The 25,188-nt window shown below is 35.2% G+C and overlaps 1 protein-coding gene across 1 annotated transcript in view; it reads right to left on the reverse strand.

Moving 5' to 3' along the window:
- Usp32 (ubiquitin specific peptidase 32) overlaps positions 1–25,188 on the reverse strand; it is a 171,482-nt gene that overhangs the window by 7,415 nt on the left and 138,879 nt on the right. Inside the window, exons 22-30 of the mRNA XM_026398002.2 lie at positions 23,807–23,980; positions 22,895–23,069; positions 22,170–22,321; positions 20,291–20,402; positions 18,311–18,522; positions 11,544–11,728; positions 8,008–8,094; positions 6,244–6,364; positions 916–1,107 (exon numbers count right to left, since the gene is read on the reverse strand). Coding sequence (XP_026253787.1) covers positions 916–1,107; positions 6,244–6,364; positions 8,008–8,094; positions 11,544–11,728; positions 18,311–18,522; positions 20,291–20,402; positions 22,170–22,321; positions 22,895–23,069; positions 23,807–23,980 — 1,410 coding nt within the window. The remainder of the gene's footprint in view (positions 1–915; positions 1,108–6,243; positions 6,365–8,007; positions 8,095–11,543; positions 11,729–18,310; positions 18,523–20,290; positions 20,403–22,169; positions 22,322–22,894; positions 23,070–23,806; positions 23,981–25,188) is intronic.

The raw sequence follows: 25,188 nt of genomic DNA on the forward strand, positions 1-25,188 counted from the left end.
ACTGAGGATTCAACTCAGGGCATTCCACCACTGAGCTGCAGCCCCAGACTTTTTTTCTTTTTTCTTGGGATTAGGTTTCCCTAAGGTTGCCCAGGCTGGCCTAAAACTTGAGATTCTCCTGCCTCAGCCTCCTGAGTAGCTGGCATTATAGGTGTGTGTTACCACATCTGGCAGGAAAATGCTTTTTTAAATGAATCTGTTATTTCAAACTCTTCTGATGGACCAAAGGAAAATCTAATATATGAAAGAAGAGAGAAGAAGTAAATCAAATCTAAAAGAACACATAAGTTGGGGCTGGGGTTGTGGCTCAGTGTTAGAGCACTTGCCCAGCATGGGTTTGATTCTCAGCACCAAGTAAAAACAAACAAACAAACAAACAAACAAATAAATAAATACATGGATGGATTGTGTCTATTCAACTAGAATATATAAAGAAAAGAACACATAAGCTCCCGTGCTTGTGCACACACATTTAGCTCAGCAGTGTGCCATAGCCAAGTGACCAAACTCAGTGGGCAATGGAAACTCCCAGTTGGTTTACTCTCCGATAGTCCAACTAAGGGCTAGCCTAAAGCACCCCCTCCTCTCCAGAGACCTGGAAGTATCTTTAACCTCTTCCAAAGTTTTAACTCATTAGATTATACCACTTGTGGCACTCCTCATACTGTGCTGAATTACAGTTACTGGCCTATATAACTTCTCTCTCCTAGGCAGTAAGCTTTTCAGGAATAGGAACTACTAAATATTTTTAGAACAATTCACCTCTGTACTCAACAAAAAGAACTTGCACAGAAAATATTTTAAACAGTGCTATAGGAGAAGTCTTATTCTAAAAAATAACAAAAATTCACATTAATGGATTTTTCCCCCTTTATATTAGACCTCTGTTCACTCAAGGTTAGGGCTGTAACATACCAAGATAGGGGGAAGCCTCCAGAGATCCAGCTTTTTCGTTGCTAAGCAGTGGGTCTTACACTTGGAACAGTAGTACATCTCATTTTCCCCTAGTTCCTCCTCACTGGTGAAAGCACGGAGACAACTATCCAGGTTGATGGGCTCAGCTTGTGCTCGCCGACTCTGCTCCACACTTTCGTGCTCATCTACAACCTGCAGGGAGAGGGATTAGGATGAATAGGGGTTGTGTTGAGGGTATTTGAAATGGTCATACATCCAGGTGTGGTGGTACACACTAGCAATCCCGGCAAATCAGGAGGTTGAGGCAGGAGAATCTTAAGTTCAAGGCTAGCCTGGGTGACTTAACAAGACCCCTGTCTCGAAATAAAAATAATAAGGACTCAATGGTAGAGCATCCCTGGGTTAAATCTCCAGTACTGGGGAAAAAAAAAAGTCACAAAGATATACATAAATACATCGCTCTTTCTGTCACTTACGCCTTTCTTACACTAGATGAGGAGAAAAAAAAAAATATATATATATACACACACATACACACACAACCCCAAATAGAGTCTGAGTAAATACAGACATGAATTTATTTAAGAATATTACAACAATAATATCCTGGATAAAATTTCTACTTATAAGACCATTTGGGAACAATTTTTGAATGTTTCAAATTGACAAAAACAAATAAGGAATTACCTGTTTATTTTTCTTCAATTTTAGAATACTGAAATAGTTTACATGTGAATTACGATCTCCAATCTGCTCTGTTTAGTAAGCCATTTATATTTTAATCAGGAAGACAACATCATTAGTATGCTAGTATAGAGGCTAGGAGAAATTATATCACTGAAACACAGATGCTAGATCTGGATGAAGTGGAAAGACTACAGAAAAGCTCACCGTGAGAAGGCAGTACACCAGGATATAGCCCCAGAGGATAAACCATGTAACACTGATTTATCAGAATACCACATATATTAGGCTGGGGTGGTAGAGCACTTGCTTAGTGGTAGAGCACTTGCCTAGCATGTGCGAGGCACTAGGTTCGATTTTCAGCACCATATACAAATAAATAAAATAAAGGTCTATCAACATCTAAAAAATATTAAAACAAAACAAAACAAAAAAAGGAATACCACATTTATCATTTTCTCTTTTTCTTCTTTGGGGTACTGGGGATTGAACCCAGGTCTCATACACACTAGGCAGGCATCCTACTATTGGGATGTACCCCTAACCCTGTGTGCCTTTTTATTTGAGATAGCAGCAACAAAAGATACAGTAAGCTTGACATGGTGGCACATGCCTGTAGTTCCAGTGAGAGACTGAGGCAGGAGGATCACAAGGACAGAATCAGGAATTTAATGAGGCCCTAAATGACTTAGCAAGACCCAGTCTCAAATTAACAAATAACATGGGCTGGGGATGTAGTTCAGTGGTAAAGTGTTTCTGGGTTTAATCCCTAGTACCGCAGAAAAAAAGAAAAAGAAAAAGGGGGGAAAAAAAAGAAAGAAAAAAAATGCATGCTGCTCTTATTAGTAAGGTTCTTAATACCTGCCCCAAACTTTGGGGTTCTGTTAATCAGTTTGCTAGGCTTTGGAGCAAGAAGGAGCTAATAAAGGAGAGAGTAAAAAAGGGTAAGTATGTGAGGATACGTGGGATAGGGAGGTGGGAGAGAAAGAAGAACTTAGAACGTAACAGTAAAAGATTTTTTCCTTCCTCCACTCCTGACTACTACTTGACAAGCAATTCCAGAACCATGGAGCTGAGACTCTTCTGTTTATCTATTATGTATGAGAAGGTGGGAAAGGCACAGCATCAGGACTATGAAGGCTGCATGAGACTTTACACATGGGTATTTTTGTCTAAAGGCAGAGACTGGACTACAAGTCCAACAAAGACTGCTTTTGTTTCTGGTAAAGGTCACATATCATTTCATTTGCTGCCCCTTCCTCCCACAAGTGGACTGGTTATCTTTACCTAAGGCAATTTCTCACAAGTTTCCATTATTGAACCTCATGATAGGAACACTGGGCTGCTTGGATTACAAACTGGCACAGGTTAGGTCATTCTGTTTAGAACAATTTTCAGGAGAGACCTTTTCTCTTTGGAGAGGATGGGAGTCCTGAGACTGTCAAATGCCCCAATAAACTATGAAGGTTGGAGTTGATCATGCAATTATGGTTTTAACATTGCATCACCATCTGGGCTATAGAACTCACTTAAAATGAGGAACTTGGAGGAAAATTCTGTTTTTAAAAAGGAAATTGGGCTTGACCTTAGGTCACTGACTTCTTTTCTGAGCACAAATTCTGTAGTAATAAGACTGTACTTCTCAGTACCTTTTGAGTTGGTCATTTAAGGGAAAAAACAGACATGCTTCAAAGGAAACATGCTGTATCATGATTGTTGGTAGAAGCAGAAAAAGAGGTATATCAAATATAGTAGTGTCTCTTCTCATAGCCAGTTAAATATTATCTCAAATCTCTCTACTAGAGATGCTTTATGGCCAACCACAAATTACAGTATGCTAGTGAAGAATGTTTATTTTTATTGACTATATTTTCTGTGGAACACAAGGATATGGAGCTAGGCGGGGACTGGGAGGATAAAAGGCTAATTAAAAACATTTGTGAATTGACAATATATATTTATCAATAAGTTTTCCTTAAAGATTCCCTATGCTGAGATACTCTACTAGTTCAAATAATTCAAATTACTTATAGACATCCTCTTCAAAATGTAAAAAGGTAGGAAATCCATTATATTCGTTAATTTTTTTTTTTTTTTTAGTCGTTGACAGACCTTTATTTTATTTATATGCAGTGCTGAGAATTGAACACAGTGCCTCACACATGCCAGGTAAGCACTCTGCCGATGAGGCCCAGTTCCGGTCCAAGCCCCAGCCCCAGCCCCAACCCCACCTTTTATATTCTTTTTTTTTTTTAAAAGATATTTATTTTTTAGTTGTAGTTGGACACAATACCCTTGTTTTGCAAAGGGAGCCACTGTCGTCAGCATGTTAGCAGATTTTAAAATTCTTTTTTTCACAAATAGTTTTTCTTTTTTTTTTTTTGATAATTGAAGGAATTTTTTTTCCTGTATATGCAATTTTTTTATACTTGAGTCTACCATGCTCTATTTAACCTTTCCTCAAATGTGGGACAAACATGAAATTGTTTCTAATTTTTTGGTATTTTGAAAAATGTTATATGTTGGACAGAGTATTCTATTTCCCTCTGATAAATAGAATAACTATTTATAGTTATTCTATAAATACTCAGAATAAGAAATATAGTGGAGGTGGGGGTATGAAAGAATGAAGGAATTTTGGATGGTGCATAGGGGAGTGAGAGGAGGGGCAAGACAGTGGGGTGGGAAGGATGGGAGGAAGAGACAGACATTACTGCCCTATATGCATGTATGATTACACTTCTATAGTGACTCTACACCATGTACAGCCCAAGGAATGAGAAGTTGTGCTCCATTTGTGTACAATGTGTCAAAATGTATTCTACTGCCACTAATTAGAACAAATTTAAAAAATTTAAAAAAGGAAAGTATATAAAGCATATATGCAATAAACTTTGAACCACGGTATTTCCTGTGTCTTTGTGACTCTCTAAAGCACATACAGAAACCACATGTAAGGAAAGTCCAGATTAGTCACATGTCCCTAACTCCCTAGTAATTCACGGTATCTCAATAGTTCTGTTTCCATGGTATCCCAAGTGTATCACTGAAAATGAAAGTGGGGTGAGATTAAATAAGTCATGTAGGCCCTTCTTCCTAGAAGTAGGATGTCCTCCAGAGCTTTTTAGATTTCTCAATGGGATTATTAAAAAGAGGAAGAGATTTACAGACCAAATATTTTTTTTTAAATTTGATAGAAATGTTTTGTCAGAATAATGTCTTGTCAGATTTTGTGTTGACAAAGATTTAGGAATCTTTCCCTCTTCAAAGGAAGCATGGCTGAAGTTACTGAATTACATTGCTACAATGAGTATGGTCTGAACATCAACATCTCTTCAGTTTTTCTTTAGCTTTTAGCCCACTGATCTTTCATTTGCCAAGAAAGAGCTCCCAGGAACTTCATAGTGTGTGGGGACATATTTTTAACCCATTTTGTACCAATGTCCCTGATGTGGAACTCTAAACACTTATATAGCATTTGATATATAATTATATACTATAATATAAATATTTAATTATCTGGGGCTGGGGTTGTAGCTCAGTGGTAGAGTGCTTGTCTTACATATGTGGTACACTGGGTTCGATTCTCAGCACCACATATAAGTAAATGAATAGGGATGGGGTTGTGACTCAGTGGTAAAGCATTTGCCTAGCATGTGTGAGGCACTGAGTTTGATTCTTAGCACTACATATATATTAATGAAATAAAGGTCCATCAACAACTAAAAAATTTTTTAAAAAGTTAAATATTTAATTATACTATCATATTAACAATACATAAGCTCTAGATTATGATTTCCAACTTATTTGAATACACCTTTGTCAATTTTATTGAAAAAGTCCCAGAACTGAAAACTTGGGACTTAATGGGTTTTAATATCTCTATCCTTCAAACAATATCTGGCTTATTAAAAAGTGCCTTGAGTACTTTGTTTATTTTTGTCATGCTGGGATTGAACCCTGGGACTCATGCATGCTAAGCAAGCACTCTACCACTGACCTAACAGTGGTAGAGAAATGTAAGTGTGATGAATAGTCACTAATATGTACTCTCATGTATCCAGTCTTGAAACATTTCAATCTTTTAAAAATATTTTGATTACTATGCCCATTAAAGATAGCACCTATTGGGGCTGGGGTTGTGGCTCAGTGGTAGAGTGCTTGCATAGCATGTGTGAGGCATTGGGTTCAATCCTCAGTACCACATAAAAATAAATAAATAAAATAAAAGCACTATATTAATCTACAACCAAAAAGTATATATATATATATATAAAAAGATAGCACCTATAATCTATGAATACATATGAGCTAAGTTATTTTGCTTATCAAATACTACAGCTTTAGGGATATTTAACAAATGGGCAAAGAGATGTTTGTTGGTATCAGGGCTAGAGAATATAAGTTCTTACATACACTGAGTTTTGTTCCAGGATTTACTTGTTATTAATACTTCTGAAATCTAACACCCCAATACCAATGATATCAGAAGCTGAAAAACAGTAAGCGTAAGCAATTATGTTGACATGCCAACTGGCTGAATGCCGATGACTTTTTCTGGTTGTTTCAAATTGTCATGATAGTTAAACTGAAAAATAATTTCCTAAATAAAAATCACATCTTATGGCATCCCTGCGTACTTACTCTTTCCTGTGATGTTTGATAGCGGAGATGAAGGGCTGTGGGATCCCAATCCACAGCAATATACGCATTTCCAATGAAAGCTCTATCTTCCCCACAATCAATTTTACAGCCTCTGCAAAATCTAAAAAGGAGAAAAAGGTCCATAAAGGAAAAAATAACTATGAAGGGATCTAAATTTTCTTAATCAGAAATATTCTTCCTCCTACTTCCCTCTTGGCTTCACAATTGGTCATGGGATTCTAACTTCAGTCTTGGAAAAATACAATAATATTTAGTAATACTTATTAGTTCAGGGAATCATATTTATTTATTCTCAAGTCCTTGATTTTACAAAGCACTAAAGAAACAAATGTTAACATACAGGAAGCTGTGAGCATAGTGACAAATAAGCATGGGAACAGACAGAAATTCTAAATTCAGGGCTGGGTTTGTGGTTTGGTGGTAGACTGCTTACCTAGCATGTGTGAGGCACTGGGTTCGATCCTCAGCACCACATTAAAAAAAAATCTAAACTCAGTTATTTAATAACTTATCTGGTATAACAATGGTATAACAATTTGTTAATAAAATCATATTAGGTAAAAATACACAAATTTTGTTTTTTTTTTTGGTACCAGGGATTGGACCTCAGGGCACTTAATCACTTAGCCACATTCCCAGCCCTTTTTTTAATTTAGAGACAGGATCTTGCTAAGCTGCTGAGCCTGACCCCCAAATTGCAACCCTCCTGCCTCAGCTTCCTAAGCTGCTGGGATACACGCATGGGCCACTGCACCCAGCAAAAATATACAACAATGGGCTGGTGATGTGGCTCAGTGGCAGAGTGCTCGCCTCGCACATGTAAGGCACTGGGTTCGATTCTCAGCACCACATAAAACTAAATAAATGAAATAAAGATAATGTGTCCATTTATAACTAAAAAATACTTTTAAAAAACACAAAATTTTTTAAAGTTGCAGGGAATAGTACAAGACAAAGCTATGATTCCAAAGCCTATTTCAGGTTCAGTTTGCTAAGTCCATTACAGTTCTCTAAAAGTCGATTTCAATATTGTCAGGCACTTTGCCTGCTATAACAGAAATGACCAATCAATCTCCACACCTCTGTCTAAATACCGTAAGTATATCATGTTTTATTGGCTCAGAACTTCCAAACTGACTTAGAGTTATTGTTTTGTGTCTGTGCGTGTTTTGTTTGTTTTTATTTTGAGGTTCTGGGGATTAAACCCAGGGTACTTTACTACTGAGCTACATTCCCAGTCAGGGTCTTACTAAATTGCCAAGGATAAACTTGTGATTCTTCTGCCTCACCTTCCCAGTCACTGGGATTATAGGCATGTGCACCATGCCTGACCTAACTGATTTATATTTAAGAAGCAGAAAGTTTAGGGTAAAAATAGTCAAGCATGGTGGTGTGGGCCTATAGTGCCAATACCTGGAAGACTGAGGGACTAAGGTGGGAAGATCCCTTGATACCAGGAGTTCAAGATCAGCCTAGGCAACATAATAAGTTAAAAAAAAAAAGTTTGAATAATGAGTGTTGATCATAAGGTGGTGTACTATAGAGTTTATAAAACCAGCTAAGATTCAAAGGCAAAATTTAGCTGTTGATCTCACAAATAAGATAGGAAGAAACAAATTCTAAGTTTATTTCAAACTGCTTAATTGCTATTAACTTCTCAAGACTGGAAATCTTAGGAAAAAACTAAAATAATCTGAAGTTGCAATTCTATTAAAATTTTTCTTCTATAGGAGATCACTTTACCTATACCACGGACACCAAGCACAGGAGTTCCCATCTTTCTGCACAACTCGTAGAGTGAATGGATATTGATAGCCCATACTGTCATCACTGAAATAGAAGAAGAGAACATAAACCTAAGAAGCATTTCTGGCTTGAGGTCCACCTCCTTTTCTTCTTCCCTTAAAGTGATTTTAGGAAGGGGCATCTGCCATAGCATTATGCTCATGCTGGTAGCTCAATGTTGCTTATTCTAGTTCATCAGATATAGCCATGTACCAGCCACAATAGGCCACATCTCTGTTTACAGAAGGCATGGATTATTAGATATCTCTAAAATTAGGTCTACGTGGCATGCAAAAACCTTACAAGATAATCTAATCATGAAATCACCAAATATCCTTCAGCCTTAATTTTACCAGAGGATTTAATTCATATTAAACTAATGTTCGACTTTTCTATGCTAAGAACACTGACATACCATTGAAGGCTATATATTTAAAGGTCTTCTTTAATCAGATTCTTTGTTTATGGTACAAGTAAGATAGGTATCCCTTTTTCTCTACGTTAACTACTTAAAGACATAAACTGCACGTACTATTCTTTTTTTTTTTTTTTTTGAGAGAGAATTTTTAATATTTATTTTTTAGTTTTCGGCGGACACAATGTCTTTGTTTGTATGTGGTGCTGAGGATCGAACCCGGGCCGCATGCATGCCAGGCGAGTGCGCTACCACTTGAGCCACATCCCCAGCCCTGCACGTACTATTCTTGGCATAGCTTCTTTTAACTGCCAATAATTTGTAAGTTATCCAAAATTTTAAAAAATCGACTAAACCTTGCCTGTACAACAAACAACAATTTATACATAATACCATAATATCAAGTTGTACATCTTAAACATATAATTTCTGGGTTGGGGGTATTGCTCAGTGATAGAGCACAGGTTTAGCAAGTGTGAGATTCTGGGTTTATTTCCTAGCTAAAAAAAAAAAAATATCCCTGAAAAACAAGATGCTCCCTGTCCCCCAACTCCTATTTTTAATTTTAGTTCATAAAGCTGGGAGGAAAAAAAAAAAAGCAAAGCAAGGGATGTTAACCTAAAAGCAGTATACTTTTCAGCTCATTTGGCCATTGACAGTGGCTATCACCTGGCTGCTAGAAGTAATTAAACCATGATAAAGACTCACTGTAAGGGCAAAAGTGAATAATGTGTCTTGCACAGCAACTCCCCATCTTTCTGCATAACCTGTCCAATGAATGATACTGATAGTCCTTACTGTCCAGTATTCTGTCCAAATCAACATTAAGTGAGAAAGCAAATGAAAGATAAGGAGCCAAAATGAGCAAGCAGCACTCTCACAGGGAAACCTGTATCCACTGAGCAAAAATAACTTCCCTGTTAATTTAGATCTTGAATGTCCCCCAAAGGCCTGTGTGTTGAAAACTTGGTCTTGAGCCCATGGTAGTACTGGGATAGTAGTATGTGGAATCTTTAGGAGGTGGGATAAGTTAGGTCACTGAGGGTATTAGATATTGTGTTTGAAGGGATGTTGGAACCCTGGCCTCTTCATGTCTATACCTCTTTACCAAGGTGAGCAGCTTGTTTACTGACATGATGTACTGCTTCACCAACGGCTCAAAAGCAATGAAGCCAACTGACTCTGGGTTAAAACCTCTTAAAAACTGTGAGCCAAAATAAATCTTTCCTCTTTTTAACCTGGTTATCTCGGGTATTTGGTGCAGTAATGAAAAGCTGACCAATATCCCCACCCTCTAACCATAGTTTCTAATCTGTTTTCTGTTTCCATGAATTTGCTCATTATAGATACTTGATAAAAAAGTAAAATCATACAATGTCCATCCTTTTGTGTCTGGCTTATTTTACTTAGTATAATGTTTTCAAGCTTCATCTATATTGCAAAATGTGTCAGTGCTTCATTTGTATTGATGGCCAAATAATATTCCCCATTGCATATATACTGCTATTGTTTATCCCTTCATCCACTGATAAGACCCTTGGATAGTTTTTAACCTTTTGGCTATTGTGACTTGCTAGATCCATTTGATGGAAATCAGAGAGATTTTATCACTTTATTTATAAATATTTCAGTGTGTATTTCCAAAAGATAAACTCTTGTTATCTTTAAAATGGCTGTTAAAATCATTCTCTGTTTAAGCCACTCCAACCTCTATAGTACTCCACTAAAACAGATTTCACAAAGGTCACCAAAGATTGACATTTTATGAAATGTAGTAGGTAATTTTTAGTCCTCTTCTTACTCAATCTCTCTGATTTAAAACAACTGATCATGTCTTCCTTGAAATACTTTCTTCACTTAACTTTTCTAGGTTTTCTACACATTACTGGCTGCTAATTCTCCTTTCTCTTTTCAACCTCTAAATGTTGGAACGAGTCAGAAAATTAGATCTTGGGTATCTGATTGTTTAACTCTTCCTCTCTTAAATGAGTCTTGTCTCAGGGATTTAAATTTCAACTATTAAATGTTTGGTGACACCTTATATATATCTCCAGCAAAAGACATTCAAGTGAATTTCCCTCTTGGATACAATAACAGGTGTACTGAATTTAATTTGATTCTATTCTTCTATTCTTTCATGACAAAATCTGCTCCTTCTCCAGTTTTCCTATTTTCATAAAAGGGAACACCATTCAAAAACAATTGCTCAGGCTAAAAACCTAGCCTGAACTCCTTTTTTTTTTTTTTTTACACACAATCCATATCCAATTCATTAGCAAGTCCTGGGAAAAGTCCTTACCTAGAAGTCTTTTAAATTCAACCAGACTCTCACTTCAAATCTAAGCTCACTTATACTAAACATTCATCAACTAAATTAATTATCTATTATTTGTAGTTATTCTTTAAGATTTACCATAAGCCCTATCTAATCATCAAAATACCCTGTACCATAACAAAAATAAATTTTTATTCAGTTATTACAGAAATAGAACTTTCATTTGCATTATGATAGCAAGAAAACAATCTGTAATTAAACTGAGATACAAATAAGACACCATAATGCCAATGCTATTCAAAGTCAGTGCATTTATTAATCCAATAGAATAATGGCCGGAGGAATAGAAGGAAAACCGAAAATGCTTATTATCCTTACTTAGATTTATGAAATTATTCCATATTAAAATGACATAGTATAGAAACTATCCAACTGAATCATATATTATGGCATGAGACTTTTTCATGAAAGAGTTCATGTACACTGTGATTCCCATTCTGAATTTCAAAGACGATCAAGGTAATACAAATTTACTGATAAATTCATACTCTTTACTTTTGTAATAATAGATTACAAGTATATTACCTGAAGCATTAGCAGGAGAATGAAAGAATTATTAGAAACTGGAATATCTAAGTGACAAAAGGAAGCAGTATATCTTCTTTTATTCAAAAGATCAAACCAAATGGTTCTTTCAAGTGTGACTTAACTTGACATGGAATGAGTCCTTTGTATCATAAGAATTCACATAAATTATTCTCTTAGAGTTTGGAAACTTCAAGTCTAGGTTACCCCCAAACTTACCAATCCTGAGCATGGTTACTAGCTTCCTGAGGTGGGAGAGGGCTAGCTAAACGAGATACTTGAATCCAAACTGCATCATATAGATCTTTTTTCCGGGTATGCACAGTACATGGTACAATCAGTGGCATTCCAAAGAGGCTGGGCCGATTCTTCTGAGATGACAGGAAATACAATTCTGTTCTCATCTATATGTACAAGTAAGAGAATAGAGTAAAAAGACAGGACTCTGATTCTCCGAAGATTGCCAATAATAGCATTATTAGACATTTTCAACTTAATTACTACTGTACTCTTCTTTTATGGAACCATCTTAAAAAAACATGCAATGGTTATTTAAAGTGGAATTACTGAAAGGTAGAGGTATTGCCAATTTCAGACTTATATCAAAGAGTTCAATATTTAATATTTCCAAAGTACAATTTTCTCTGATAAATACCTGTCACACATACTGAGCCATATGTAAAAACTAGTAATAGTTTCAGAGCTCAAGGCCTTTAAATAATTACAACTTATTCTTTCTCTAGAAAGTATGCACTAAAAACCTCCCTCTAAGAATAAGCTATTGATAGTGGTTGTTAAGCAATTCCCAAATCTTTGGGACTTCTGAAAACATGTTATTATTATTATTTTTTTAATATTGATTTTTTTAGGTGTAGGTCGATACAACACAATGCCTTTATTTTTATGTGGTGCTGAGGATCGAACCCGGGCCCCACCTGTGCTAGGCGAGCGTACTACCACTGAGCCACAATTCCAGCCCAGTTATTAATTTATAACAATTTATCCATCCTGCTTAAAGCAACAAAGTGACTTTATTTTTGTTTTTTACAGACATGAAAGATTGCCAGTTCTTTTATTAGAGTTTTAAATATATGCATTAAACTTTACCTGGGAAGCATCCTTAATGTGGAAATTTTCAGATTAGGGATGCTCAACCCAAATATATATATAATATATAATGTAATATATAATATGTATACAATATATGGATATCTATACAAAAATTTGACTGGAAATGACTCCTTAATAAATCAGAAGTTTAGAATTATAGGATAGATGGTGGGAGGTCAATATTATTCAAAAAGCTGAGTATTTAGACATTTAATTATTTAAATAGTTTGGTCTTTATGAATTAGTGAGAAAAGCTAAATCAATAATTTAGGGATTAGCTAGTTTCTAACTGAAAAGACCTTTTTTTTATTTCAGATTCTCAAGCATTTTCTTTTGACATTACTAATTTAAGCTTTGCTAAACACAAAGTTTTTTAAGACCTTATTTCATGTGTTGATTTTGTTGTAATACTCGCAGGAACCTAGACAGTTCAGTTCAAATGTATTTTAAAATAAAAAACAGTGAAGCTGCACATCATGATGCATTCCTGTAATCCTAGCTATCTGGGAGGCTATGGTAGGAGGACCACAGGTTGGAGGCCAGTCTGGGAAATTCAGCAAGACCCTGTCTCAAAATAAAACCCACACAGCACATGCCTGTCATCCAGCAATTTGGGAGGCTGAAGCAAGAGGATTACAAGTTCAAAATCAGATTCAACGATTTAGCAAGACTCTGTCTCAAAATTAAAACACAGAAAGGACTAGGGGATGTGCCTCAGTGGTAAAGTACCCTGGGTTCAATCCCTAGTACCAAAAGTGAAAAACTCCACACAATTTTCTTTTCTTTCTCTCTCTTTTTTAATATTTATTTTTTAGTTGTAAAAATAATACCTTTATTTTATTTATTTATTTTTATGTGGTGCTGAGGATTCAACCCAGGGCCTCACATGTGCTAGGTGAGCGCTCTATTGCTGAGACACAACCCCAGCCATCTCAGGGGTAACTTATCCCAGTGCCCTAGGGCCCAAGTCTACCAGTTCTTCCCAGGAGAATTTCTACTCCCAGTTCTACTGAGAATTTTTCCTCATAACTTTTTCTTTCATCTGAAAAAACTCAACTCGCTTGAACTCTGCTAAGTTTTTGCCCTATTTATTTGATCACACTGCCATTTTCTACTTTTCATTCTTTTTAGACTTCTCTACTTTTTTCTCAAAACTAACTCATCATTTAATTGCTGTCAATATCCTGTTTTTCCCTTCTCCTCTTTCTCAATATTACCTATGTTGCTTAGCCTATTCCTCTTCTGTTACTATCTTACCCCTTCCCCCCCAAAAAAGGGGGAAAAATTACTTTCAAAGCAATCCAATTGGCCATTTCAACCATGATATCAAAAGGGTATGAATGGTAGTAATGAAACAAAGAAGAAATTATAAATTCAAATTTTATTTTATTTTGTTTTGTTTTGTTTGTAGTACTAGGATGAAATCAGGGCATTACACATGCTAGGCAAGCACCCTACCACGGAACTACCTAAATTTCCAGTCCTTTTAAAATATTTTGTTGTGAAACAGGGTTTTGTTGTTGCCCAGGCTGGCCTTGAACTTGCAATCCTCCTGCCTCAGTATTCTGAGGAGCTGGGTTTACAGGAATATGCACTGTGCCAGGATCAAGTTGTATTTTAAAAAGAAGGCATGGTCATATATTGAATAAGAAGTTTTAGGAGAAAAGGAAAAAAATAGTCAGAATACTCTCAGGTTTTAGACTTTAGCATGAAAGAATGGTGTTGCCATTCACCAAAATAGTGGGGAAAAGAGTTCATTTGTAACAGAGAGAAAGAGAATAAAATCAATTCTAGGCATTTTCAAAAGCACTGGTTAGATTATGAAGGAAACTGGTAATAAGGACTAGTCAATGATGAAAATCTAGAGCTGACAATATATTATGGTTCAATGATTTAAAATCCTATAAACACTAAATATCACTTTATGTTTTTACAATTTTTATTTTTTAAAGGAATAATTCATATTCTCTTGTGTCTAGATTATTTTCATTAACATTAAAAGATTATAGTGACATAACTAAAAATTTGTTATTTTCATTGCTGCATAGTATCCTATTATATGAATATATATCAACTATTTATCCTCTGTACCACTAATGAACATTTAATGTTTCCATTTTTTGTCTTTTCAGTTTGGGTTATTATTGATAATGTTGCTATGAATATTCTTGTACATATTTCCTGATGTACATACCCACTGAGTGGATATCCAGGGGTGGAAATGCTTAGCTTAAGCTAGTAAATTATTTTCCAAAATAGCTTTATTAATTTACTTACTCATCAGAAGTAGGACTGTTCCTATTGTTCTATTATACCTACCAACAGTTTTCAATTTTAGCTGTTCTGGTGGGTAAGCAGTGATATAAACATATGGTTTTATATTTCCCTGATTACTAGGGTGGCTGATCTTTTTTCTTTTTCTTTCTTTCCCAAGGCTTGCTTTTTCACTCTCTTAATGGTGTCTTTTTTTTTTTAAACAACTTTTTAAAAAACATTTATTTTTTAGTTGTAGGGGAACACAATACTTTTATTTTATTTTAATGTGGTGCCAAGGATGGAACCCAGTGCTTCACGCACGCTAGGCAAGTACTCTACTTCTGAACCATAATCCCAGGCCTCTTAATGGTGTCTTTTGATGGAACTAATATTCTCCATTTCAATGAAGTCCAATTTATCAATCTTTTTCTTTTTGATTAATATTTTCTGTGTCCTATTTACTATTTAAGAAGTCATTCCCTATACCAACATTATGAATATATTCACTTTTATCATCTTCCAAGGGGCATTTCTTTTTGTTTTCAGAATTAGTTTTATAGTCCTCCTAGATTTAGTAGGTAAAGAAATTTCATATGGACATCCAATTGGCCCAAGCACCATTTACTGAGAAAAATATCTTTCTCTCACTGCTCTGCAATGCCACCTTTGTTGTAAATCAAGTGCTCATACATGTGTGAACCTGTTTTTGAGTTCTCCATTTTATTTTATTGATTTGTCTTTTTTCACACCAACATCACATTGTTAAGTACCAAATTTAAAAAATAAATCTTGGTATCTGCTGTTCAATTCTCCATGCTTGAGTTTCTTGGGGGCTGGGGCTGTGGCTCAGCAGTAGAGCACTCACCTTGTACATGGGAGACCCTGGGTTCGATCCTCAGCACCATATAAAAATATATGAATAAAATAAAAGTATTGTGTCCAACTACAACTAAAAAAAAAAGAGTGTCTTGACTACTAGGTGCAATAGTGCCAGCCTGTAATCCTAGCAGCCCAGGAAGAATGCAAGTTCAAAGCCAGCCTCAGCAATTTAGAAAGGCCCTAAGCAAATTAGCAAGAACCTGTCTCAAAATAAAAACTAAAATGGGCTGGGGATGTGGCTCAATGATTAAGGGCTTCTTGGTTCAATCTCTGGTCCCCATCCCACCCTACCAAAAAAAAAAAAAAAAATAAAAAAAATAAATAAAATAAATAAAATGTCTAGGCTACTCTTGGTACTTATTAAGTCACACATAAGTATTCATATATACAGCTGGGATTATAGGTGTGTGCCATCACACCCCACAGAAATATTTTTAAAATAGTGCCTTATGATCCATGAACACTAGTTTTTACTTCAAATATTTAGGTTCTTTAATATATATTAATATTTTATTGTTTTCTATTATAGATGTCTTGTATATCATTTATAAAACTTTTCCTAGATACTTAATTAATTTTTGGTACTCAACTTTTATATGATAAAAAAATATCTGGAGAGGATAAATGGTGGTCCCTCCAAAAATATATTCATGCTCTAAACCCTGGAATGAGTAAATTCAACCTCATTTGGTAAAAGGGTTTTTGCAGATGTACTTAAGTTGAGGAGCTCAAGATGAGGTCATCTTACATTATCTCAATAGATCCTAAATCCAATGACAAGTATCCTTAAAAGAAAGGAAGAGAGCACAGGAAAAGGCCATGTGAAGAAGAAGAAATTGCAGTTATACAGCCAGCCATAAACTACAGAATATCTGGAGCCAGACGTTAAAAGAGGCAAGATAACGTCCTTTCCTGGAGCCTCTGGAAGGAGCAAGGCTATTGATTCCTTGATTTTGTATTTCTTGCATGTAGACTGTGAAAACTTCTATTTTAGTAACCACCAATTCTGTGGTAATTTGTTACAGAAGTCCTAGAAAATTAATATAGTACCTTTTCTTTTTAAAAAAATATTTCATTTTATTTTGTTATAGAAGTGATATACTTGATATTTTTTTTCTTTTCCTTCCTTTCTTTGGTGGTGTTGGGAATGTGCTCAATATGTTACTTAAGCAGTGCTATACTTGACTTTTTTATAATGACTTTGTACCTTACAAAGCTTAAAGCAGGGGCTGGGGATAGCTCTGTTGGTAGAGTGCTTGCCTTGCCTGCATAAGACCCTGGGTTTGATCCCCAGTACCTCCCTCCCCCCTCAAAAGCTTAATTCATTGGCTTTTTATTTGAGTAGGGAATAGTATTTTTTATCCATAATAAATGTAAATAAAAAAAACAGAGTAAATTTTTAAACATAGATCAGGTAATAATGGATCTTAGAAACTACCTACCAGCACCAATCCTGTATTTTTTTCTATTTATTTTTTTAATATTATCTTTGTTTTACTTATTTATTTTTACGCGGTACTGAGGATCGAACCCAGGACCTCGCACATGCAAGGTGAGTGCTCTACCACTGAGCCACAACCCCAGCCCTCCTTTATTTTTATAAAAGTAGACTGCAAAAGTCCAAAGAGCTCAAGGCTGAGGTTGTGGTTCAGTGGTAGAGCACTCGCCTAGCATGCATGAGGCACTGGGCTCGATCCTCAGCACCACAAAAATGTAAAACAAAGAAAATAAATATTAAACAAGAAAAAAGAAAAAAAGTCAAAAGAGCTCAATTGGCTATCTAGTGGCAGAGAAAGAACTAAAACACAGGTTTTTCAATTCTCAGTCCAGTGCCCTTTTTATTGTACCAAGTTCCCTTATATCCCATAACTACCTCTTTTTTTTTTTTTTAAGAATTTAAACTTTAATTTTTTTGTTTCTGTTTGTTTTTTATGTGGTGCTGAGGATCAAACCTAATGTCTCACCAGCGCTAGGCAAGTGCTCTACCACCACACTACATCCCCAGCCCTCCCCCCACCTTTTTTTAATTGAGACCGTGTCGAAGTTGCTGCCTTGAACTTGTGCTCCTTCTGACTCAGCCTCTTGAACTGCTGGGATTCAACCTTTTATCTACTGATCAGTTTTCAGATTTTTTTTTTTTTTTAAATCGAAGAGTTAGCCTTTAATGAAGAAATTAGATTATCAAGGAAGGCATTATGAAAAACTTATCAAAGAATAAATATTCTTATGAGCTGGGGATGTGGCTCAAGCGATAGCGCGCTCGGTTCGATCCTCAGCACCACATAAAAAAAAATAACAAAAAGATGTTGTGTCCACCGAAAACCAAAAAATAAATATTAAAAAATTCTTTCTCTTTAAAAAAAAAAAAGAATATTCTTGTGTTAAAAAAGAAAAAAACATGTAAAACAATATTGACAAGACTTTCTCCAAAGGCATTAACATTTAAATGGCAAAGAAGATGTACATGCCTATGAAGATGCGAACACACAGGAGACCCAAATTTTAAAAGAAAGTAGTACTCTGATGCATTGGCTCCCCTAGGCCTCTTAATATACAAGAGAGGAGTATCACTGCATACACTGACCATAACATGTGACACTAAATTCTGACTCTGATTATTCACATTAGTATATACATCATACAGAAAATGTATTTAATGAAGATGCTGTAAAGACAGAAAATGGTTGTTTCACAAATGACACGGACAACATCAATAGTAAGTTGCTCAACATTTAACTAACCATTTTTCGGTGGACTGCAATGATGTATCCCGTAAAGGGGTTGTCAGGAAGAGATGGCATATGGCCATTCACCATTCCATTGGTAAAGTTCTTCTCAGTTACACATGGCACAACAGTGTTTGGCATTCCATTTGGGATGAATATTGGTCGAGTCAGGTCCCCATTGGTAGTTAGAGCGAACATTCCATTTGTAGATGGGGAAGAGGAGAAATCTGTAAAATCAAAGATATGTACAGCATCATCAGCTTATGGTATCTTCATCTTTGCTCTTTTCTTAAGTATTCTGAAGACCTGGACCATTGATAGTGTAGTCCCTTTTTAACATAGGATAGGAAGAAATCATAGCTCAAATAAGAATTCTAGGTTTATTGGGAGATTTAATTTCAGATTTTACTTTTGTAACTCACACTATGATTAAATAATGGCAAAACAAGAATAACTGTTGGAAACCTGTTAAGTAGAATTCTTTCAGAAATCTATATGAACATCATGTTGTTGCATACAAACAATTCTGCCACTTGTTTTCTTTTTCTTCTCCTCTAAAATTCTCCATCTGGCCTCTAGAAAGATGTTGATTTTAAAATTTAAATCTATATCAAATTACAAATACATTCCCTTAGTCTCATTAGCCACATTTCAAGTGCTCAACAGTCCATGTGACTGGTAAATACCATATAGGAGGGAAAAGATCATAGAAAGTTTCCATTATTAAAGTTCTACTGAATGGTGATGTTCTAAATAAAAAGCAACATTATGCTAGGCAGGGTAACAAACACTTGTAATCCCAGCAATGTGGAAGGCTGAGGCAGGAGCATTATAAATTAAAGGACAGCTTTACTCACTAGTGAGAACCTAGGCAACTTAGTGAGACCCTGTCTCAAAATAAAAAATAAAAAGGACTGGGAATGTAGCTCAGTGGTTAAGATCATCTGGGTTAAATCCCTAGTAGCACAAAAAAAGTAAAGCAACATTAAATCACCTACCAACTCATCATCAGTAGTATCTACTACATGCCAGTGAGAGGAGCCTAATTCCTATGAAGACTTTTATAGGTAGAGTATTAAACTAATTATAAGCAGTATAAAGAAGGACAAGGCATATTAATGGCCAAAAAACTCACTGACCCATATTCAATCATATTTAATAACTGGATTGATTTATTTTTCGCTAAATTTATTGTTTATGTTTTCTGGTAATATGTTGCTCTTATATCAACGGTTGCCTTGTTAGTATTAGGTAAAGAGTTAAAAGGGATCTGAATGCCAATGGTATATGAGCTAGTAACTACCTACCTAACTTAGTCACTTGGGTTTTAAGAATTTATGGATTGTCATTTATAAAAGAAATTTGAGTCAAATGATCATTAAAGTTTCTTTGGGCTCAAAAATTCCTTTGCTCTAAGTAGAAGAAGATCAAAAGAAAGAGAAGAGGGATGGAAAAAGAGAGGAAAGGCAGAATAAATCTAACAAAATCATATTATGGGCATATATAAATATACTACAGGGAATTTCACCTGTAGATGTGTGTAAAAAGCACCAAGTAAGGATGGATAAATGGATGAGCAAGGGGAGAATCTGTGGAGTGGAGGGGTGATGGAGAGAAGGAAGGGGAAGCGGGAAGAATGGGGAATGACATGAGAATGGATCAAATCCCATGTATGAAATGATTTTTTAAAACTATTTACTTTTTAGTTATAGGTGGGCACAATATCTTTATTTTATTATTATTTTTATGTGGTGCTGAGGATCGAACCCAGTGCCTCATGAATACTAGGCGAGCATTCTACCATCCAGCCCCATGTATGTATGATTTTGTTGGGATGAATCAACTACTATGTATAACTACAGTGATTTAATAAAAAGAAATTAAAACCCCCTTTGCTCTAATATTCTTAGCATAAAAAAATACAAAAAAAGATGACAACTCTTAAACCAGTATTCAAAGGTGAGATCACGTGAAGGAGCTCTAGTTTTATCTTACCTGTCTGTACTGGACTAGAAGCTGAAACTGGAGATACAGGGATGGGAATTTCAAATGCACACAAAAATCCACTCACTGAGAGTCGTACTTTTTGGTTGTCCTGAGGAAAGTTCTACAGGGGAAAAAAAGAAAAAGTAAAGCAAGAGGGAGAAGGAAGAGATGTTTCAGGTAAAATGGAAAAATTATCTCTTATCTACTTGAAGAGAATGTCTTCGGAGTTTCAGTGGTAAAACAAATAAGGGAACCAAATAATTTTTCTCCATAACTAAAAGATGTATACTTGATAAAATAAATAAAAACTCACCTCATCAAAGAAAATCATTATCCCTTTTCAGAAAGAGAAAGTATGCTGTGTATAAATGACTTCCTAAATTTTGTCTTTTTGTTTCAAGAATAAACACCCCAAATCCTCAGAGAGACCTTGTTTTTTAAGTTACATATGAAGAAAATGTCAGTGAGGTAGGGTTTTGTTGAGAAACCTCAAGGACAACTATAATGAACTCTTATTACCGTAGAAGCTCAATATAGTGTAGACAATATATTAGATGATTTCCCAAGTGGAATCTAGGAAACATGATTGTGTCAATTTGTCTTTACTTTCTAATTTCTTAGCATTTTGAAAGGTAAAACATGTCGTTTTCCCTTAGTATCTTTAGGTAACCGGTTCTAGGATCTACTGCAGATGTCAAAATCAGCAGATGCAAGTTCCTTATATAAAATGGAGTAGTGTTTGCATATAAGTTATGCATACCTTTTAATATACTTTAAGTAATCTTTAGATTATTCTTAATATTTAATACAATATAACAATTATATAAATAGTTGTTATACTGTATTTAGGGACTAATGACAAGGAAAAAAGTCTGTATATGATTAGTTTAAATGTGATTGCTTTTCATCCATAGTGGGTTGAGTCAGAGGATGCAGAACCCTCAGACATAGGACTGTTTATTCATAAATATATAATCATAAATACACAAAATAACCTGGGAAGAATTCCATTAACAGTGGTAATATAGAAGAGCTGTTGGGTGTAGTTGTAACATCTGCAGGGGAGAGCCTATATTATAATGACACAGCTAGATTAATTCATACCGATAGCCTTATATATTTTCCTTCTTTAAAAACACCACTATTGGGGCTGGGGTTGTGGCTCAGTGGTAGAGTGCTTGCCTTGCCCATGTGAGGCACTGGGTTCAATCCTCAGCACCACATATAAATAAATAAAGGTATTGTCTCCATCTACAACTTAAAAAAAAAAATTTTTAAAAAATAAAATAAAAACACCACCATCACGGGCTGGGGTTGTGGCTCAGCAGTAGCACAGGCGAGGCCCTGGGTTCGATCCTCAGCACCACATAAAAATAAATAAACAAAATAAAGATTAAAAAAACCCCAAAACCAACCAAACAAAACCCACCACCATCAGGGGCTGGGGTTATGGCTCAGCTGTAGAGCACTTGCCTTGCACATGCAAGGCCCTGGGTTTGATCCTCAGCACCACATAAAAGTAAATAAATAAAATCAAGTTAAAAATAAAAACAACAACAAAAACAAAACCACCACCATTAGCAATATGGGAGGCAGAGGCAAGGAGGATCGCAATTTCAAGGCCCTACGTAACTTAGCAAGACCCTGTCTCAAAATAAAAAATAAAAAAGAGCTGGGCATATGGCTCAGTAGTTAAGTGCCCCTGGGTTCACTCTCCAGTACCCAAAATAAAACAAACAACGCCCCCCCCAATTGTATTTTTCCTGTTCTGTTTTTGTTATATTTTAGTATCTCGCATGGCCATTTAACAATTAACTGATAATAATGGAGAAAACTAAACTTTGATGGATGGAATCAAAGATTTCCTAGAAAAAGTAGCTAATATTACCTTTATGTTGGAACCATGTACTTCTGCAAGAAGGATTTGTTCTGATTTTAGTCCACAGAGATCACTCAGCTGTTTTTTTAAACCTGTGTACTTTTCATCCATATTTAGTCTTAGTCCATATCGTATAGGGGTAGTACCATCCAACTTAATTACTAGTAAAGAGAAAAGAACTTTTATTTGTAAAATCCAAGTTACCCCCAAAGTCTTATACACTGTCAGCAGATATATCTGACTTGCAAACAGCAAATAACTCAGTCTAGAATTGTATTTTATATGTAAATACTAAAGTAGTACTTAAGAATAATATTGGGAAAATTAAGATTTTTAAATGTTCTTCTGACACAATTATGAGTAGCTCTGTAATAGTTCAAAGTTTCTGCCTCAGCTGTAGAGCACTTGCCTTGCAGGTGCACGGCCCTGGGTTTATCCTCAGCACCACATAAAAATAAATAAGTAAATAAATAAAATCAAGTTAAAAATAAAAACGACAACAACAAAACCACCACCATCAGCAACTTGTTTTGAAACAAAACAATCAATATAGGCACAGGTGCCACATCTTTCAAATCCCAAATCATGCCTGAATGCAGATTACTAGGTTTTAACATGCTTTTAATCTTTATGAGAACTCACTACAAGCAAATAACTATAATTAGAAATTTAGGCGGCATGTATAAGATAGAAGAAAATGGAGTCAAATAATATTTCAGATCTTTGTGACCCACCTGTTATTTCTAAATGCATATAGCTGTCCATTGGTAGTGGCAAAGACAAAAAATTGAAAGGGTCAAATCGGACACTTATATGCCCACATGTCTTGCATTTGACTTGGGATCTTAGCTGCCCATGGAATAAATCTACAACAATTGATCTATTTCTTCTCAGATGGTTGTCCCAGGCCTAGCAAGAAAAGATACAAATCTTTGTTTTTCCTCCCAAAATTCAAAAGATAAGACTTCTACATAAATTAAAAAATACTGGCTAAATATATTGCATTTAAATGCAAAGAACATAAAACTTTGTTTCATTTAAAATATAAAAGCTATCTGCCTACAAATTTATAAATTCAGATATGTTATTTAAAAATATATTATCTACTGAGGGAATAGAGAATAGAGTATGATTTTTTCTGAATAGTGTGTAAAATAATAAATTCAGGGGCTGGGGTTAAAGTTCAACATTTGCCTATTATGTGTGAGGTCCTGGGTTCACTCCCAGCATCATAAGTGTGTAAGTTAAGTAAGTAAGTAAATAAATTCATATGAAAAATCTTAATTTTTATTTGTTCTTACCATGTTAACAATGGGGAGTATTAGAGTTCTTTGTTCGTGAGAAGCAGATAAGAGACAGCTATCAGTTACTGTATACATAATTTTAGCAATTATTGGAACTCTTCCACTGGATAATTATTCCTATCCCACCGCATAAAGGTCATAATGTGAAATAGCAATATTTATTTTCCTTAAATGTGCTTTTGTTTCAGTATTATTAAGAGTTAAGCAAATAAAACAAATTCTTTTATTCTCAGTAAAATTATGGTTACAGAACATTTTAGTTTGCATATAAGTGGTGCCACACGTATTTGTGGCCAGAACATTTAATCTATTGCTTATATTAGAAACTCAAAATGGACAAACCTCTGCAGCTACTTCCCAGTCTGGTCGTCCATCACTGTCTTTCAGTTCCACATATGGCTTCTCATGGACTCGGTTGAGATCCTCATGAAGACCATCCAAAAGAAAAGCCAGAAGTTCTTGGGAGTCTTGTTGCTGGAACCCATTAAACCTGGGAGCATATTTTGCTATGGTCCACTATAAATATGAGGAGTAACACTCATTATTTCCTACCCCATAAAATTTGGAATGAACATGTCCTAAAATTCAATCAGAGACATCATAAAAAAGTAAAGCACAGTATTTAGTATGCCTATATTTCAGCAAGTATTTTTACTTGTTCTTTTTATATATGACAGTAGAATCTATTTTGACATATTTATTCAAGCATGTGTTATTCTAATTAGGATCCAAGTCTTATGGATGTACATGAGATGTTGAGATTTACTGTGGTGTATTCATATATGTACACAGAAAGTTCTCAGTTTCATTCCACTATGTTTCCTATTCCCATTCCCTCTCTCTTCCCTTCATTTCCCTTAGTCTAATCCACTGAACTTCTATTCTCCTTCCCTCCCCCTTGTTATGGGTTAGCATTCACATATCAGAGAGAACATTCAACCTTTGTTTTGGGGGGATTGGCTTATTTCACTTAGTGTGATAGTCTCCAGATCATTCATTTACTAGTAGCAAAAGTCATAAATTCATTCCTTTTTATGGCCGAGTTTTTTGAGGGATCTTCATACTGCTTTCAAGAGTGGAACAACTATATTTTAGAAAACCATTTAATTTTACTGTTCTTTATTTCAAATGACCACACATACAAAAAAAAAGAGAAGCATTTTGGATAATTCTGTGTTCAGAATCACACTGGCAAACTGAGTTCTATTTTATTGATGGTTCTTTTTTAGTTATATATGACAGTCAAATCTATTTGGATGTATTTATATAAGCATGAAATAGATTTTATTCTAATTAGGACCACAGTCTTGTGGATGTACAAGATGGTGAGATTCACTGTGGTGGGCAAACTGAATTCTTAAGGCCCACAGATGTTATTTAATACAGAAATGGTAAAGCAGCATTGTTCAAAAGAAGACATACTAGATTATGTAAGATTTTTTTCACAGTAAGCTTTTTTGGTCTATAACCTAACTTTTATTATTAGAGGCAAAAAAACATAGTATTTAAGGGTTAAAACTTTCATACTTGCAAGCATGGGCAAATTACTTAATCACTTTGGGTTTTAGTTTCCTGGACAATAAAATGGGGATTAAGACACAGCACTATAGGATTACTTAGAGAATTAAATGAGTTAATACACATAAATTAAAATAGTACTCAGCAAATGGTAAGCAGTCAAAATTTAGCTATTATGATTATTAATTTTTAACTTCAAAATCCTT

The sequence above is a fragment of the Urocitellus parryii genome, chromosome 7 (assembly GCF_045843805.1).
Source record: "Urocitellus parryii isolate mUroPar1 chromosome 7, mUroPar1.hap1, whole genome shotgun sequence".
Lineage (NCBI taxonomy): Eukaryota > Metazoa > Chordata > Mammalia > Rodentia > Sciuridae > Urocitellus > Urocitellus parryii.